The sequence below is a fragment of the Helobdella robusta genome (assembly GCF_000326865.2).
Source record: "Helobdella robusta unplaced genomic scaffold HELROscaffold_19, whole genome shotgun sequence".
Classification (NCBI taxonomy): domain Eukaryota; kingdom Metazoa; phylum Annelida; class Clitellata; order Rhynchobdellida; family Glossiphoniidae; genus Helobdella; species Helobdella robusta.
The window spans coordinates 2,057,444-2,073,166 of NW_008704034.1; the positions used below are offsets into that span (position 1 = coordinate 2,057,444).

General features: G+C 34.7%; 1 protein-coding gene across 1 annotated transcript in view; it reads left to right on the forward strand.

The window, feature by feature from the left end:
* Positions 1 to 1,279, forward strand: part of HELRODRAFT_170968 (hypothetical protein) — a gene marked incomplete at both ends in the record, with an annotated part of 13,014 nt that extends 11,735 nt beyond the window's left edge. The window contains 2 exons of the mRNA XM_009016781.1: positions 883 to 989; positions 1,253 to 1,279. Coding sequence (XP_009015029.1) covers positions 883 to 989; positions 1,253 to 1,279 — 134 coding nt within the window. The remainder of the gene's footprint in view (positions 1 to 882; positions 990 to 1,252) is intronic.
* Positions 1,280 to 15,723: the final 14,444 nt, after the last annotated feature.

Genomic DNA, 15,723 nt, shown 5'->3' on the forward strand with positions numbered 1-15,723 from the left:
TTAACTCTGCTGCTCGTCTAGTTGCTCGTGCCCCTTTCTTTTCTCATATATCTCCATATCTTGTTCTCTTGCACTGGCTACCTATAAAATATAGAATAATTTTTAAAATTTGCACGTTCATGTATAAGTCTCAATCTAAATTATTTCCTAAGTACTTATCAGATATATTAATTGAACCTAAACGCCCCGGTTTACGATCGTCTTCTTTTTCTCGCTTTTTCTTAACTCGTGTTAAACACTCTTTTGCCAAATCTGCTTTTGCTTTTTCTGGTCCTTTTCTCTGGAACTCTCTACCTACTTCTCTAACTATTTCTCCATCACTTGCGAAGTTCAGAGCGGATCTCAAGACCCATCTGTTTTCAAAATTCATTGAGGAGCGCTGTTGAACATCGCGGAAATAGCGCTTTATAAGCTAATTGATTGATTGATTGATTGATTGATCATCGTCTTCATCTTGCCGGGAAAATAAACAAGGACGGAGCTATGTATTTTATGTTCGACAGTTGTTAAACATTATCTTAATTATGAACGCTCTTATCAACATCGTCAACAACATCCTCATCATCGTCGTCATCATCGCCAGAATCATTCCAATACATCGCCATAGATCAGGGGTGGGCGAACTTTTTGCTCTGAGGGCCCCATTAAGAAATATTTTACCTTTGAAGGGCTGCATATGTACTTATATAGCAAATTTTGTCGACCCGGGGAGAATTTTTTTAAGATTTGTGGCTCATTTTTTGGTCATAATGTCTGGCTGACAATTTTTTTTGGCGAACAAGGCCTCGCGGGCCTCATAAAACACCATCGCAGGCCGTAGTTTGCCCCCACCCCTGCCATCACATCACCACTACCACCATCGTCATCCTCATCATTTTCCAGTGGTCCCATCTTACAGCAGATACAGTCATTCCAGTGGCGAGATTGAAGATTACACCGAAGATGATATGAACAACGGAAAGACCAACCATGTCTATAAATACTACAAAGTCAATTTTTTGAATTTTTCATTGCGATGATAAAATCATTTATTACGTAAATTATTTATTAGATAATTAATTAATTATTTATTTAATAACCTAATTAATTAATTAGGTGATTAATTTTCACCTATGTAATAAATATCGCTGATAGATTGAACATCAAGTTTTTTCTAACAACTTTAAAACTAATCTGTTACTACACTGTCATATTCAGCATCTTCATTTTTTTCATTATAATCCATTATAACCGTCATCAATTCCCTCTTAAGGTTTTGTTCCAGGGAAAAGTGACTTAAGCCAAAAAAAAATAATAATATTAATAAATAACAATAATAATAATAATAAATAACAACAATAATAACAATAATGAACAATACCAACATTAACAAATAATGAATAACACTTTAATGCTCCTAACTACCAACACTGATGTTATAACTTCAATGATCTCTATATTTCCAACTCACCAGTGTTGTAGCTCCCAAACGATCGTCAAGTGTTTGTTATTTCCGTAGGTTCAAGATTTTCGATAGATGAACAAAACTGCTTCAAACGCAAACTTGGTTGAAGGTTTATTTGCAGACCGACAGTAATAGAAACATCAAACTAATCCAAGTAACTACATAAATCACATTTGCGTCTTAGCTTCAAACCTCGCTACTAACTTCACTATTTGCAGCAACTTATATAGCCTATATAGTAGATTTTCAAAACCCCCAATGGTATGAGAAGATTCTATGGTTAACAATTAATGACAAAGATAACAAATCTAACAAGATAACAATAATATAGCGCAGTTTGACCATTGCAGGGGTTATTATACAATAGCGACAAAAATAATTTCAAAGAAAATAGCCAGGACCGACACAGTTTTTTTTGGCTGTAAATATTTTATTTTCTCGTTAATCACAACAAATGAAAAATAATATAAAGAATAACAATCATTATTATCATTAATATTATTATAAATAATAATTAGGTAACAATTGTTATTTCATCGTGTATGTGTGTGTGTATGTGTGTGTATCACGTTAAGATTTTTAACTTCAAAAAGTTCGATGTTAACTCAGATTTGCTCTTTTGTTAAAAATGAAAAAAACATTTGGTTAGTTAAAAACAGAATAAAAATCATATTATATCATTTATTAGTATATTTATTTATTTCTTTATTTATTAGAAATTATAATGAATAAAATTAATTATTAGATTAATTATTTTATGAATTTAAAATGTTATTTTTTTTTCTTGAAACAATAAAAACTAAAAAAAGTAAAAGGATTGCTTGAAATTTGTAGCCATTTAACAACAATAACCATATTCGTCCCATCATTCCATTCAATCAATCACTCACATTGATCTATCCATCCGTCCGTCCGTCCGTCCGTCCATCCATCCATCCATCCATCCATCCATCCATCCATTCATTCATTCATTCTTTTTAACCGACTATCAATCCCTCCTTATATATTTTTCCACTAAATCCCAAAACCAACATCCAAATGAAATAGTATGCTATGCAGTAACGAAAATAAATTTCTTTTCAGAAATTTCACAAAAATTTCCTTAAAAAGTATTAAAAAAAACAATAAAAAGAAGAAAGATAAGGCAAATTCGTGCAAACACAAAATAAATACATTAACAACAAAATATATACATTATTATAACAATTAGAAAATAAGCAAACCAAAAATAAAACAATCACATATCTCAACAAGGTAAACAAGAACGATATAGTATACGGGTTATATAAATATTTTTTGATATACATGCAAATCAGTCGTACGTTCACCTTTTTGTTTATTTTACAAAATAAAATATTTACAACGAGTTAATAAACCGTAAAAATCATCAGCCAATGAGAGAGATAATTCATTAAGACATTCAGACATTCATTCACGACATAATTCATTAAGTCTACTGAAACATTGTGTTAAAAGCGTGTCATATATATATTTAATATATATATATATATATATATATATATATATATATATATATATATATAAATATGATGTGGTTGGTGTTTTTGTTGATGACTGCTGTTATAATTGTTGAGAAGTGTTGTTGTTGCTGTTGTTGTTGCTAGGCAACCAGATAATTCTCTTCTGCTCGCGTTCAATGACCTCCTTCACTTCACAGCAAACACTGACCAGACTGCCACCGTGCACAACCTCTGGCGACGACGACGACGATGATGATGATAAAAATGATGATAACGTTGATAATGATGATGGGAACGAAAAAAAAAAAGGATGGTGATGACGAAAATGATGATGAGAATGACGACATTGTTGGTGAGAAAATGATGAAGTAGACTGTGTCAAAGATTTTGATGAAGAAGATGTTGACGGAGCGATGATGAACTTGCTGGTAATGAATGACGCTGAAGACAATAGTCAAGGAGATGGTGAAGATGATAATTAGTAATAATTAATTATTAATTAATATTAATTAACTATTAATTAATATTTATTAATAATAACCATTAAATAGATGAAAAAAACTCTTCTCCACTTCTTGAAAACTATCGAACAATCTCTTCGACTGCTTCGTTGATACCCTATCTGGCAGGAAGAGAGAGTCTTTCACCTCTCTGGAGATAGATTAAGTGAATAAATGAATGATTTAATTAATTAATAAATTAATTAATTATGAAAAGACGAATAAATAAATAAATGGACAGATGCATGAATGAATTGAAGGAAAAATAAAGTTGATGGATTGATGAACGAATGAACAAATAAAAAACGCTCACAGAGAAAATGGACAATTAAATAAACAAACTGAAAATTTTTTTATAAATGAGCAAATCTAACCAACCACCTAACAAATCAACCTATTATTCAATCAATCAATCAATCAATCAATCAATCAATCAATCAATCAATCAATCAATCAATCAATCAATCAATCAATCAATCAATCAATCAATCAATCAATCAATCAATCAATCAATCAATCAATCAATCAATCAATCAATCAATCAATCAATCAATCAATCAATCAACCAACCAACCAAAGAACTAATGAAGCTTACTTTATCTGTTTGAACGACCTAAACTTGATAAAGATGACAATCACTTGTATGTTGTGTTCATTCAGTTTACTCACCACATCCAAAGGCACATTTAATAGGCAATGACATTTCTTTTGGTAAAATTATCATGATAGTTGACATCATCATCGTCGTCGTCGTCATTAATTATCAAAACCGTCATCATCGTCATCACGATCATTATTAATATCATTATTATCAGCTAGTACCCTATCATATCATCATTATTATCACCTAGTATCATATCATATTATCATGATACCACCTAGCATCATATCATGTTATCAAATCACGTAGTATCATTGCATCATAAACCTCGCAATCATCATCGTCATCATTTAGAGTAAACATCATCATGACAGACATCATTATCAACAAAAGAACTTAGCCCTACAAACTTTTTTCATTAAACTTTTCAACGAATTTACAGGAATATAATGAACCGGTACGTTACTACAATTTTCATCATTATTATTATTCTTATTAGTAGAAGTAGTAGTATTGTTATTGTTATTATTATTATTGTTGTTGTTCACGCTGTGTAGTTGAGTCACTTTGTACTCGATTCTTAATGACGGATTATTCATGCCATATTTGCCGTGTTCTGTTTCAGAAAAATATAAATACCTATTAATAAAAATAATAATAACAATTATTATTATTATCATTATTATTATTAATGAGACTAAATTTTAAATAGACCAACTATAACCGACTAACCGGGAATATACTTAGTAAATCGGTCACATGACTCAGAAACTAGCTTGTTAATGACCTGCTCTGAAAATGGGCCAATGATGATGACCGGTCGGTAGAGAGATTCTTAGAAGGGAAGAAAAAGAAGAAGTTGAATGAATGAATGAATGAATGAATGAATGAATGAATGAGTGAATGAATGAATGAATGAATGAATGAATGAATGAATGAATGAATGAATGAATGAATGAATGAATGAATGAATGAATGAATGAATGAATGAATGAATGAATGAATGAATGAATGAATGAATGTGATTATGTAAAATAAAATGAACAAGAAAGAAAGTGGATGGACGACTTACGATCGTACTTCTCAACCCTTTCAAAAACTGGATGCTGATCTGAACATTTAAATTAACATTGATGTGAGCATTAAATTAAATTTCAAAATCAATTAATCAATTAATTTTCCAATAATTCCCATTAAATATTCAACCTTAATAATTTTTATTCCAAAACAAAAAAAATTGGCCGGTAAGACGAACCTTCAACGTAATTCAGTCCAGTAGAAACATCGCCACTGAGAGAGGCGTCGGAGAACGAGCCGTTGGCATCATTGTTGTTGTTGCTGCTACTGCTGTTGCAGTTGCTGTCTTTTGAATTGTTGCGCTGGTGTTTACGACGTTTAAAAAAACTTCGTCGGGTTGATGTCGTCGTGGTTGTTGATGTCGTCGCTGCTGTAGGTGAAGTTGTTGTTGTTGTTGCTGCTGCTGCTGCTGAGTTGCTGCTGTTGTTGTTGGTGGTGGTGCTTTTGTTGTTGAGCTCTTGAATGTCACATAGACTTCTTCTGGATAATTTCATTAAACATTTTAGACTGTTGTCATCATCACATCTCGTCCTGTTCACAAGAAGTTTATAAAACAATGCGACTACTGACTATATCATTAACTTCTGTACGTTTTAATATTTTATTTAAATAACAATAACAAAAACTAATAGAAAAAAGAAACACACACACACGCACACGCACACACTCAAACATAGAGACAAAACCATCCTTTGAACGTAAAAGGAAGCCCCACCTAAATATAGGAAACACCATCTTTCCGTGAACAACTCCATGTTGATTGGAGATAGTACCATCCCTGTTGACGGCATGAGCCAGCCAATCACCAACAACGCTGCAGTAGTAGGTCCTGTTGATGAAAAAGATGTCACCTTTCTTGAACGTTAATTCGATTTTTGAGCCTGCAGCTGATGAGGCCGATGTCGTTGCGGCTGATGTAGTTGGTTGAGGTTGTAGTACGTGTGTAAAATCACACAGGGCCCTCACATAGAATGAATCGTTGTTAGCTTGGGATTTGATCTTTAAAAATTCTGAAAACCAAAAAAAAATAACAATATATTATTTCGATGTTTGAGATTAATTCCTAAAATGTGAATTAAAATATTTGTTATAATACCACTCTAATCATCATCGTCATCATCAAGCCAGAGAATTTCTAACAAGTGACTCACTATCGTAATCATATTTCAGATGAAACTCAATATTGTTAGCACTTTTCTTGTTATCATTATTATTATTATTATTATTAGTAGTAGTAGTAGTGGCGGTAGCAGTAACTGTAGTGGCGACAACAGTAGTAGCAGCAGTGAGAGAAAAGGTTTTCCTTAGTTCTGTGATTGCATCTTCCAACGTTATTTCTTGGAAGCTTGTATTGTTTAACTGTTTGAGATTTTTGTTTGTTTGCTGGCTGATTGCTGTTGTTGTTTTGTGATGAATTAATGAACGAACAAAAGAATGAACGAACAAACGAACGAATGAACGAACGAACCAACGAATGAAGGAATGTAAAGTTTTGTAATGGCCTGCTTTGTAAGACAAAGTTATGTTAAACTGGGTTGTTGTTGGTGGTGTGTGACAGTTATCATTGTCATAATACTATAAAATCATCATCAACGACCTTAATAATTTGATCTCCGACATTGAACTTATCAAGGTCAACATCGGTCACGCGACTGATGAATATTCCGACTGCATTCCCACCAATCACATCGAAGCTAAGTAGGTCGGTTGGATTTGTTTTGTCGATGGTTACCGTTCTAATATCACTGGATGAGTTGGATGCATGGATGGATTGATGAATGGATGGATAAATGGATGGATGGATGGATGGATGGATGGATGGATGGATGGATGGATGAATGGATAGATGGATGATGAAAAGATGTATGGATGTGTGGATGAATGGATGGATGAATGCATAACCGTCCTCATCAAAATAATCATCATGACAACCTGCTTCTGCAATTAAATGATTCAGAAAAGCAGTGTCGCATGGGAAGCTGCTGCAAAGGCGGATCATCAAAGGAACTTTCTAGACTGCCTCTGTATTCTGTTGACGATGACAACGACGAGGATGTTGTAGTTGATGATGATGTTTGTGAAGCTGAGTATGATTGCAATGTCTTTAATATGGTGTGTTGATGACATGAACATGAATTTTGTAAAAATTAATGTCGCCATCACAAGCTTCCATCAAAGAAAATGTCACAACAACAACAGCAACAACAACACAACAACAACCAAACAACAACAACAACATACTGTCAGGATTGTACTGAATTAGCATGTTAACACTCCCATGCACATGACCGAGAACTTTAATAGCTACAGGCTTCGTCGCCCCGCGCATGTTTATACCACAAACCTATTTGTTTGTTTGTTTGTTTGTTTGTTTGTTTGTTTGTTTGTTTGCTTGTTTGTTTGATTGTATGTTTGATTGTGTGTTTGATTGTTTGCATAATTGTTTGTACATTTATTTGTTTGTTTGTGTATGTTTGTAACAAATTAATTAAATCATCACCAATGGCTTTATAATCACTATCAAAATCTTCATCTTAATCATCATTCAAATCATTCTATCTATCGTCTTCCTCTTTCTTATCATCATCTTTTTCGCTATACCCATCATCCTCATCTTCATCCTCCTCATTATTATCATCATCGTCTCCGTCACCATCCTAACCTCTAAAAGTTGATCGCCGACTTCGAAGCCAGCCTTGGAGGCCAAACTATTCTGACTGATGGAGGAGACGAAAATTCCTCCACTGCTGCCAGCGTCAATGTCGATCCCCAGCGGTTCCGATTCCTTCTGCATCGTCACGCTCCGAGTCTCGCCTAACCGAGGTCTGATGATAATTTAAGATTAGCGTAATCAGGGATGTGATGTGATTGGGAGAGGGTTGGTGTGGGTATCTTTCCATATAAGAAGATAACGTTAATAAATTAATGATCGTTCAGTATTTAATTTGGACCGGTTTTGTTTTGTGCATTATTAATATAAACTGTCGAGCCTATGAAGAATTTTTAAAAAATGAAGCAACATTAAACAAACCGACTAAATGAACTGCGCTCAAACAACGCTAAACGATGTTGAGCAATGATGAAAGAATATATCACCTGTTCTTTTTACTAGGCAGCGAACTGGAGTTTGCAGGATAGCTCAGTGTACTGACATCATCATTTGATGGTTGGATGGGATTGGACGACTGACTAAATCCTCTCCTGCTGCTGAAGTTGTTGTAGTTGTAGATGTAGTAGTTGTTGTTGCTGCTGCTGTTCATGCTGTCGTTGCTGTTGTTGGGGTTGTAACTGTTGTTGAATAATTTTGAGCCGCTTTTGTTGATGGTACCACTGGAGGGGATTCTAATCCTTCGTTTGAATCTTTCCACATCGTCAGGATTGGGTAAACTTGGGTATGAAAAGTTGGAAAACTTTTGTCGTTGCTGCTTTGTTGTGGCTGCTGTTGCTGTATTAATTATGCTACCGTTGTTGTTGTTGTTGTTTGCAGAACACTTTGGGTTATAGAAGGCTGGATAAGATTGATCTTGCTGATCCATCAGCAATTTGGAATTATCATCAAAATATTGAAGTTGTTGCTTCAGCGGTTGGTCTTGTTGCTGCAGTGGTTGTTGTTGTTGAGATTTTTGCTGGAATCTTCGCAGTTGTTGCGGTTGAAACAAGATATTTTGTGGAAGTTGCTGAGGAGAGAACACTGGACAGCTTTCTGGTGTGGAAATGATCGGTGATGATAATGTCGATGATGATAATGTTGATGGTGATACCGATAATGATGATGATGAAGTAATTAATGATGAAGTAAACACTGGTGATGGAGCAGTTGCATCTTGAAATGTTGAAACTTTCAACTGGTGCTCGCAAAATGAGTCAAAATTTTCGCTCTGAAATGATGATAGAACAGTTTTATTGTGAAGAAATATTGGTGCAGTTGCAGCAGCAGTTGATGATGACATCATCAACGATGATGACGAGCACAACGATGCTGAAGGTTTCATTGATAATGGCGTTGCTGTTGGCGTGGCCTTAGTTGGTGTTGCTATTATTGTTGATATCGTTGATATTATCGCAACACCACCATAGGAGGAATCATGTGAGCTGTGAATTTTATTTTCAAATTACTACTGTCAAGTAAATAATTAACAAAGTTTACTAAAATAAAAAACTTTTTTCCAGGTATACAATCATATAATTTTACCAAATAAATTACAAAAGGAAAAAACAGATCAATGTAACAAAGGAAGACCACCAAGCGAAACTAAAACCAAATCTTGGGCCAACATTGTAAGAGGTAACTAAAAATAAGAATCTGATAGCTGTACTAACAAAGTTTTTGTCAGTTTGGCAGATTTAGTCCTGCCCATAGTTCCATATGAGTGAAGTTGCTGTTGAATTTGTTGCAGTTGAAGGTTTTGTTCTTGATGTTGAGAAATCTGAGGTAGTTGCTGCTGTTGAAGTTTTGGAATATCGTTGTCAGCAGAACTTTTTCTGAGAAAATCTGACATTAAAGTGATTGAATTTCTGTTTGAGGATCTTTGTTGTTGTTGTTGCTGTTGCTGTTGATGATGATGTTGTTGTTGGAGCTGATGTTGCTGTGAGACAATGGTCTTGTTTGATTGGTGAGCGTTGAAAACATATCCTCCTTGAATAGTTGCATTAACGTTAGTTTTGTTGTTGTTTTTGTTGTTGCTGGCAGTGCTACTACTATTATTATTACTATTCACAACGTTAACGCTGTCATCCTGTCTCACTGAATTTGCACCGTTATCCAAACCACTTCTCATGTAGTTCTCACTTGAAACAAGGTTTTCATTGTCGTTGTAGTTGATACTTTTGTGTTTACTCTTGCTGCTTACATTGTTAGTTGCATTGTCGTTGTTACTATCGTTGCTGTAACAGCTGATGTTTTCGAAAAAATTGTTGATGTTAATTTTTTTCTTTTTCTTATCATCTGCACCGAGCAAGTCTCTCGCGTTAATGAATGTTTTGTTGTTGTTGTTGTTGTTGTTGCCGTTGTTTTTGTTGTAATCATCAGTGGTTTTGTTATTGTTATTTCGGTTCTTATATAAATGGTAGTTGTTGGTGTAACTGTTATTGTTGTTGGTGACGTCATTATTCAATGTAAAGAATGTTCTCGTCATTTTAACATTACCGTTTTGTCTGCCAGCAACAAAACTGTTGCTGTCACCTGCAATGTTACTGCCATTGATTATGTTGCTGTTGTCGTTGTTGATGTCATTTTTGTTCCTGTGTACATCAGTCTGGATATTATTCTCAACCATCGTCAACTTCTTTGACAGAATATCACCACCGACTGTCATTGTAGATTGAGATTCAACAAACAGACCATCATCATCAACATTATAACTACGATTACCAGTACCAACGCTGTCACTAATACCATCATTATCATCACTGTGAACATCATCATCATCGTCGTCGTCGTCATCATCGCATCTCAAAATTTCATAGCGACCTCCTCTATATGTGTATGTATAAGGAGCTGGATCAGATACCTGGACATGATGATGATGACGACGATGTGGATGATGATGACGACAATGATGATAGTGATTAGGATGATGATAATGATGATTCGAAAATTCATCATTTGTGTTAGGCTTCAATGCATTCTCATCATTATTATTATCATTTGAAGATTTGTGTTGAGATTTCCTTGAGTTCATCTTAATCATCTTCTTCCCACGAGCGTCCTCACCACCGATACCACAGTTATCACTATCTCCATCACCACAGTCATCATCATCGTCGTTGTCATCACGATCGTTACATGACTTAATCAGTTTATAGTTTCGTGACTTGGGCCAAGTCTTGTGGTAAAGAGTGAAGAAAGCTCTCGTTGAGTAAGATGTCGTCGATGAGGCCACTGCAGTTGCTGCTGACGTCATTCTGGAAGGTGATGAGGAGGAGGAAGAGTGGAACTTCCCTTTGTGGTAAGGATCGTGGTTCATAGGTACACTACTTTTACATCTGCTAACGTTGTTAATTAATAATTATATAATTATAATAATGATAATAATTATGATTATTGATATTTCCATTTTTATTATTACAAAAATAAAACAAACAAATTTATAAATTTCATCAATACACTTTCAAATGTAGCAACGTAGGATGAGGAAGTAGCTTGTATAGCTTAGTAGTTCATTTTGCATAGTTAGTCTCTGGGTGATTCAAAAACTATGAAGTTGTGCTAGCTACCTAAATTATTTTGAAAAAATTTCAACAAAGAAAAGCGAATAATTTAAGAAACATGTATGAATATTAAAAGGAAATTAGGAAAAGAAATGCTGGCATGCAAGCATACCTTGGTTCTTTAGAATATTTAAATGGTCTTGAGATTTTGTCAAGTGCTTTGTTGAAAATATTTTTTTTTATTCTGTTACTCATTAATGCTGCTGTTGTTGTTATTGTTGTTGATTTAGTTGCAGTCGTTGTTGTTACAGATGAAATTGTTGTGGGTGTCGTCGATGTGGCGGCGTTGATGATGGCGTTCGGTGGCACCATGGTTGTTGTTGCTGACGGTGGTGCAGATGTTTTTAATAATGTTAAAGTGGTTTTTGTAGTTGTGGTAACTGTCGTGGCTGCTAATGTCGTCGTTGTGGCTGAGGCTGGTAAGGTAGACTCGTTTTTCCTTCTCGACGGCTCGCTAATGTCTTTTTTGGAAAATAAAATGGCGATGGTGATGACATGATGAGGTTGTTGACGGTGATGAAAACTATGATGGTGACCGTGATGATGACGAATATGATGAAAAATGATTAACAATGATAACAAAAATAATAACTATCAATGTTATTCGAATAAAAAAATGATGATGACTCTAGAAAATCTAATGTAAAAAGAAGAAATAGTTACTCCTTCTTTTGATCTGATGGCCACACAACAAATCAGGATTTACAGAATAATCAGCAACTGATTTTTGCTGTTGTACTTGATGACGCTGTTGCGGATGTTGTTGTTGTTTTTGTTGTTGTGACAAATATTGGTGTTGTTGTCGCGGCAAAAAATGTTGATGTTTTTGTGGTTGGTGTTGTTGATGATGTAAAAAATGTTGCTGTTGCTGAAATTGCTGTTGAAATAGCAAATCACTTTGAGTTGCAGGTTGTTGTAGTTGTTGTGCTGGTGTTCTATGTTGATCAGTAAATGTTTGCTGGACAAAATACTGTTGTTGAGATGATGAGTTTGGTTTGTCTTTCTGGGTCACTTTCCTCCTTTTGACAATCTTCAAGTCAGTTAGTCATTTGATTTAGGCAATAAAAATATTGTAACGAAAAAAAATAAACTAATGCGACATCAACCAAAACATTAACAACAAAAAACAACATCAACAAACAACTGACATAAACAACAGGCAGGCAAACAAACAAACAAACAAACAAAACAAACAAACAAACAAACCACGTGCAGTGGCTGTACCGAGCATTTCAGCATTTGTGTTAATGTGACTTTGTTGCATAAGTTGATGACGATGTCATTTATCTGGCAGATCTGATCCCCACAACTGATTGATTACGTAAGTTTCAGCATCATAACAGTGTCAAAAAAACACACCAACGATAGCATCATCATCAACAACAACAACATGAAAAAACAACAACAAAATTTTTCACAAAACCCAAAAAACAACCACAACCATAGTACCACAACAGACGTCAGCAACAATACTAACAACAAAACGCCATGAAACGGACTGTTACATGACACCATTTTGACAACCAAGCCAGAGGCCTCATCTTTGCTCTTTTGACCCCCAACTTCACCGACTTCAAAGTCAATGTCAAGATCACTGCCTTGAAGGTCGCATTCCTGGTTGGCAGTTCAGAAATTTTAAAAACTGTGAAGTTTTTTTTTAACAACAAAACAAACTTGACACAGAAATAGAAACGCAATTACAAAACCAATAACTAAAAAATACTAATTACATCAATAGCAACAACGACAACAACAAAAACATCAACAAAACAGTAAGCCATACGCTAAAAAACACTAATAACGACATCAACATAAACATTAATAAGAATAATAACATCATGCAACGATAAAAGCAACAACACCAATAATGACATCAGTAACAGCAAGCAACAACAGCACTAACAACGACAATATGCAACAGTTCACATTCACCGTCCTGGTAATCTGAATCAATAGCAGAATCTCTGCTACAACTTTGTGACATCATTTCGTTATTGTCATTACTGTTATCATTGATGTCATCTTCATCGTTGTTGCTGTTTCTGTTGTTGTTGATGTTGTTGTTGTTACCACCTTGTTCGTTGTCGACGATTTTGCATTTGCTAACGGTATCTAGCACATTTTTTTCTTCATATTTCGCCCTTTATTTTAAAAATTTAACGCTGATCAAATAAACGCCGCAGCAGAATGTCTGCCATCATCATCCGTCATAATTAATATTATTATTAATTGTTAATTGAAAATTTGTGATTGATTTTTAAAAGTTTTTTTCAAACGCAGAGAAAACAATGCACAAATATAATTGGCAATCCGTGATCCCAATAAATACATACAAATATATTTATTTATTTATTACAAATTTATTATTTACAATTCTCTCTCTCCAATAGTTTTCAGATGCGTGTAAGTATAAGAACACGGGAGACAAGACATCACACACATTTTATTAAACAAGTGAGATCTTCTCAGCGTCTTGCAGATATCAGGAAATGCTACCCGCTGGATTGTTCCACACCATGACACCAGTCGCAGAAAAACTTCGTTCACCAGTTACCAGCTTAGTCAAAGGAACACTCAGCAAGTTCCTGTCATCAGGTCTTTGTCCTAGGTTTTAGCAGATATTCCGACGCAAGTACGTTAAACACTTTAATGATTAGCAGCCAACAAAGAAAGAAGACCCCGAGGAAACGGTGTCGCTTGATCAAGTTTCATGCCCCAACAATGACCAGCTTGTTAGATAGAGACAGGCCTTTCAAAGAGTACAACGGTGACTGTATTTGATTCTCGAGTGAACAAACGCCTGTGCCACTATCACTAACACTTGATCATTATTCCATTCATCATCGTCGAGATTACATCACGTCGTCATCATCATCATCCTCAGTGTGTTCATCCTTATACAAGCAACAACACCAAAACAGTCGCACACATCACCCCGTATCAATCATCAAAACCAACTTCATTAAATTCAAATCTCTGACGGCCTGATTTTTAATCCTCTTAAGATCATCTGACTCCTTGAGTACCTTGATCAGCTGACTGACAGCCACGTCTCTCTCCAACCTCAGCTTATCACATATCGCTCTCACTCCGTCTCTCTCTTTCACTATCTTATCTCTCTCTGAGAAAGCCCAATTGCAGCGAGTCTTACACTCGGCCAGTTCCTGATTGGTCACTGATTAGTAGGAAGGATTGAATGAATGAATAAATAATTAATTAATTAATAACGAATTAATTAATTCGTTCATTCATTCATTCATTCATTCACATTAATTAATTAATTAATTAATTAATTAATTAATTAATTCAGCTTAAGCAAAGTCAATTAAATTAACACACAAATAAAAAAATTAACTAATAAATTAATTGAAATGAAAAAAATTATTTCAATATAAGTAGAACTTCGAATTTCAGAAATTTTTCCATTCAGCTCTTTATCAAGACATTCGATGTGGTACTTGAAGGATAATAGCTGGAGTGTAATTTCATTGATGTCATTGTTGTTATTAATGTTTTTATCATTAATGCTATTAATGCCATTGATGTTGTGGTTATTGTTAGTTGCAGTATTGTTGATGTAATCAGGATGTTTTGCAAGATAACGATTGTTACTGTTAATGCAATCATCCTTAATAACTTCATCAACCTCCTTAAAAACTTCGCCTTCTTCCTTTACTTCATTTCTCCTATTGCTGCTACTCCAGTTAGAAGCAATCTGATTGGTCAGCTCTTCAATTCGTAATTGGGCCAAGTTATAAAGTTTGACCTGCTCCATCAATCTGTCCTGTAATTGGTCAATTTCCTTGTGAACGACATCTCGCTCTGACATCACTAGACTGTGTTCCGCAACTGCTGCATCTCTTTCCTCTCTCAGCTTTATCACTTCCTGTAGTTTCAAGCGGTTAGTATTTATTGTTGAGTTAGTGTGCGTGTGCGTGTAAATGTTTGTTTGTGTGTATGTGTGTGTGTATGTGTGTGCGTGTGAGTGTTCAAGTGTAGGGGATGTATGTGTGTATTACCATGTAAATGTATGTGAGTATCAATACTGTATTGATGATGAGTCATTGTTTTAGTTTATGCATGAAATGAATCATTGCATTATCATTGCATTGTATGTGCAAGGCACTGTATAAATGTACCATTGTATTGGTTAGAAGATTAATGTATAAGTGTTGCTTGTGTTACTATGCTTCGTAACAACATACAACACCAAGGACACTGATGATAAAATCGTAAACCACAATATTTACAGAAATCCACATAGAAAATTACACCAAACAACAACGCCAAAATCAGCCACAACAACATTAACAATGACAATACCACCGACGACAACATCAACAACAACAACCTTGTTAACATGTTCTTGGAAGAAATTTTTTTCTTGCACAGATCTCATCAGCTCCATTT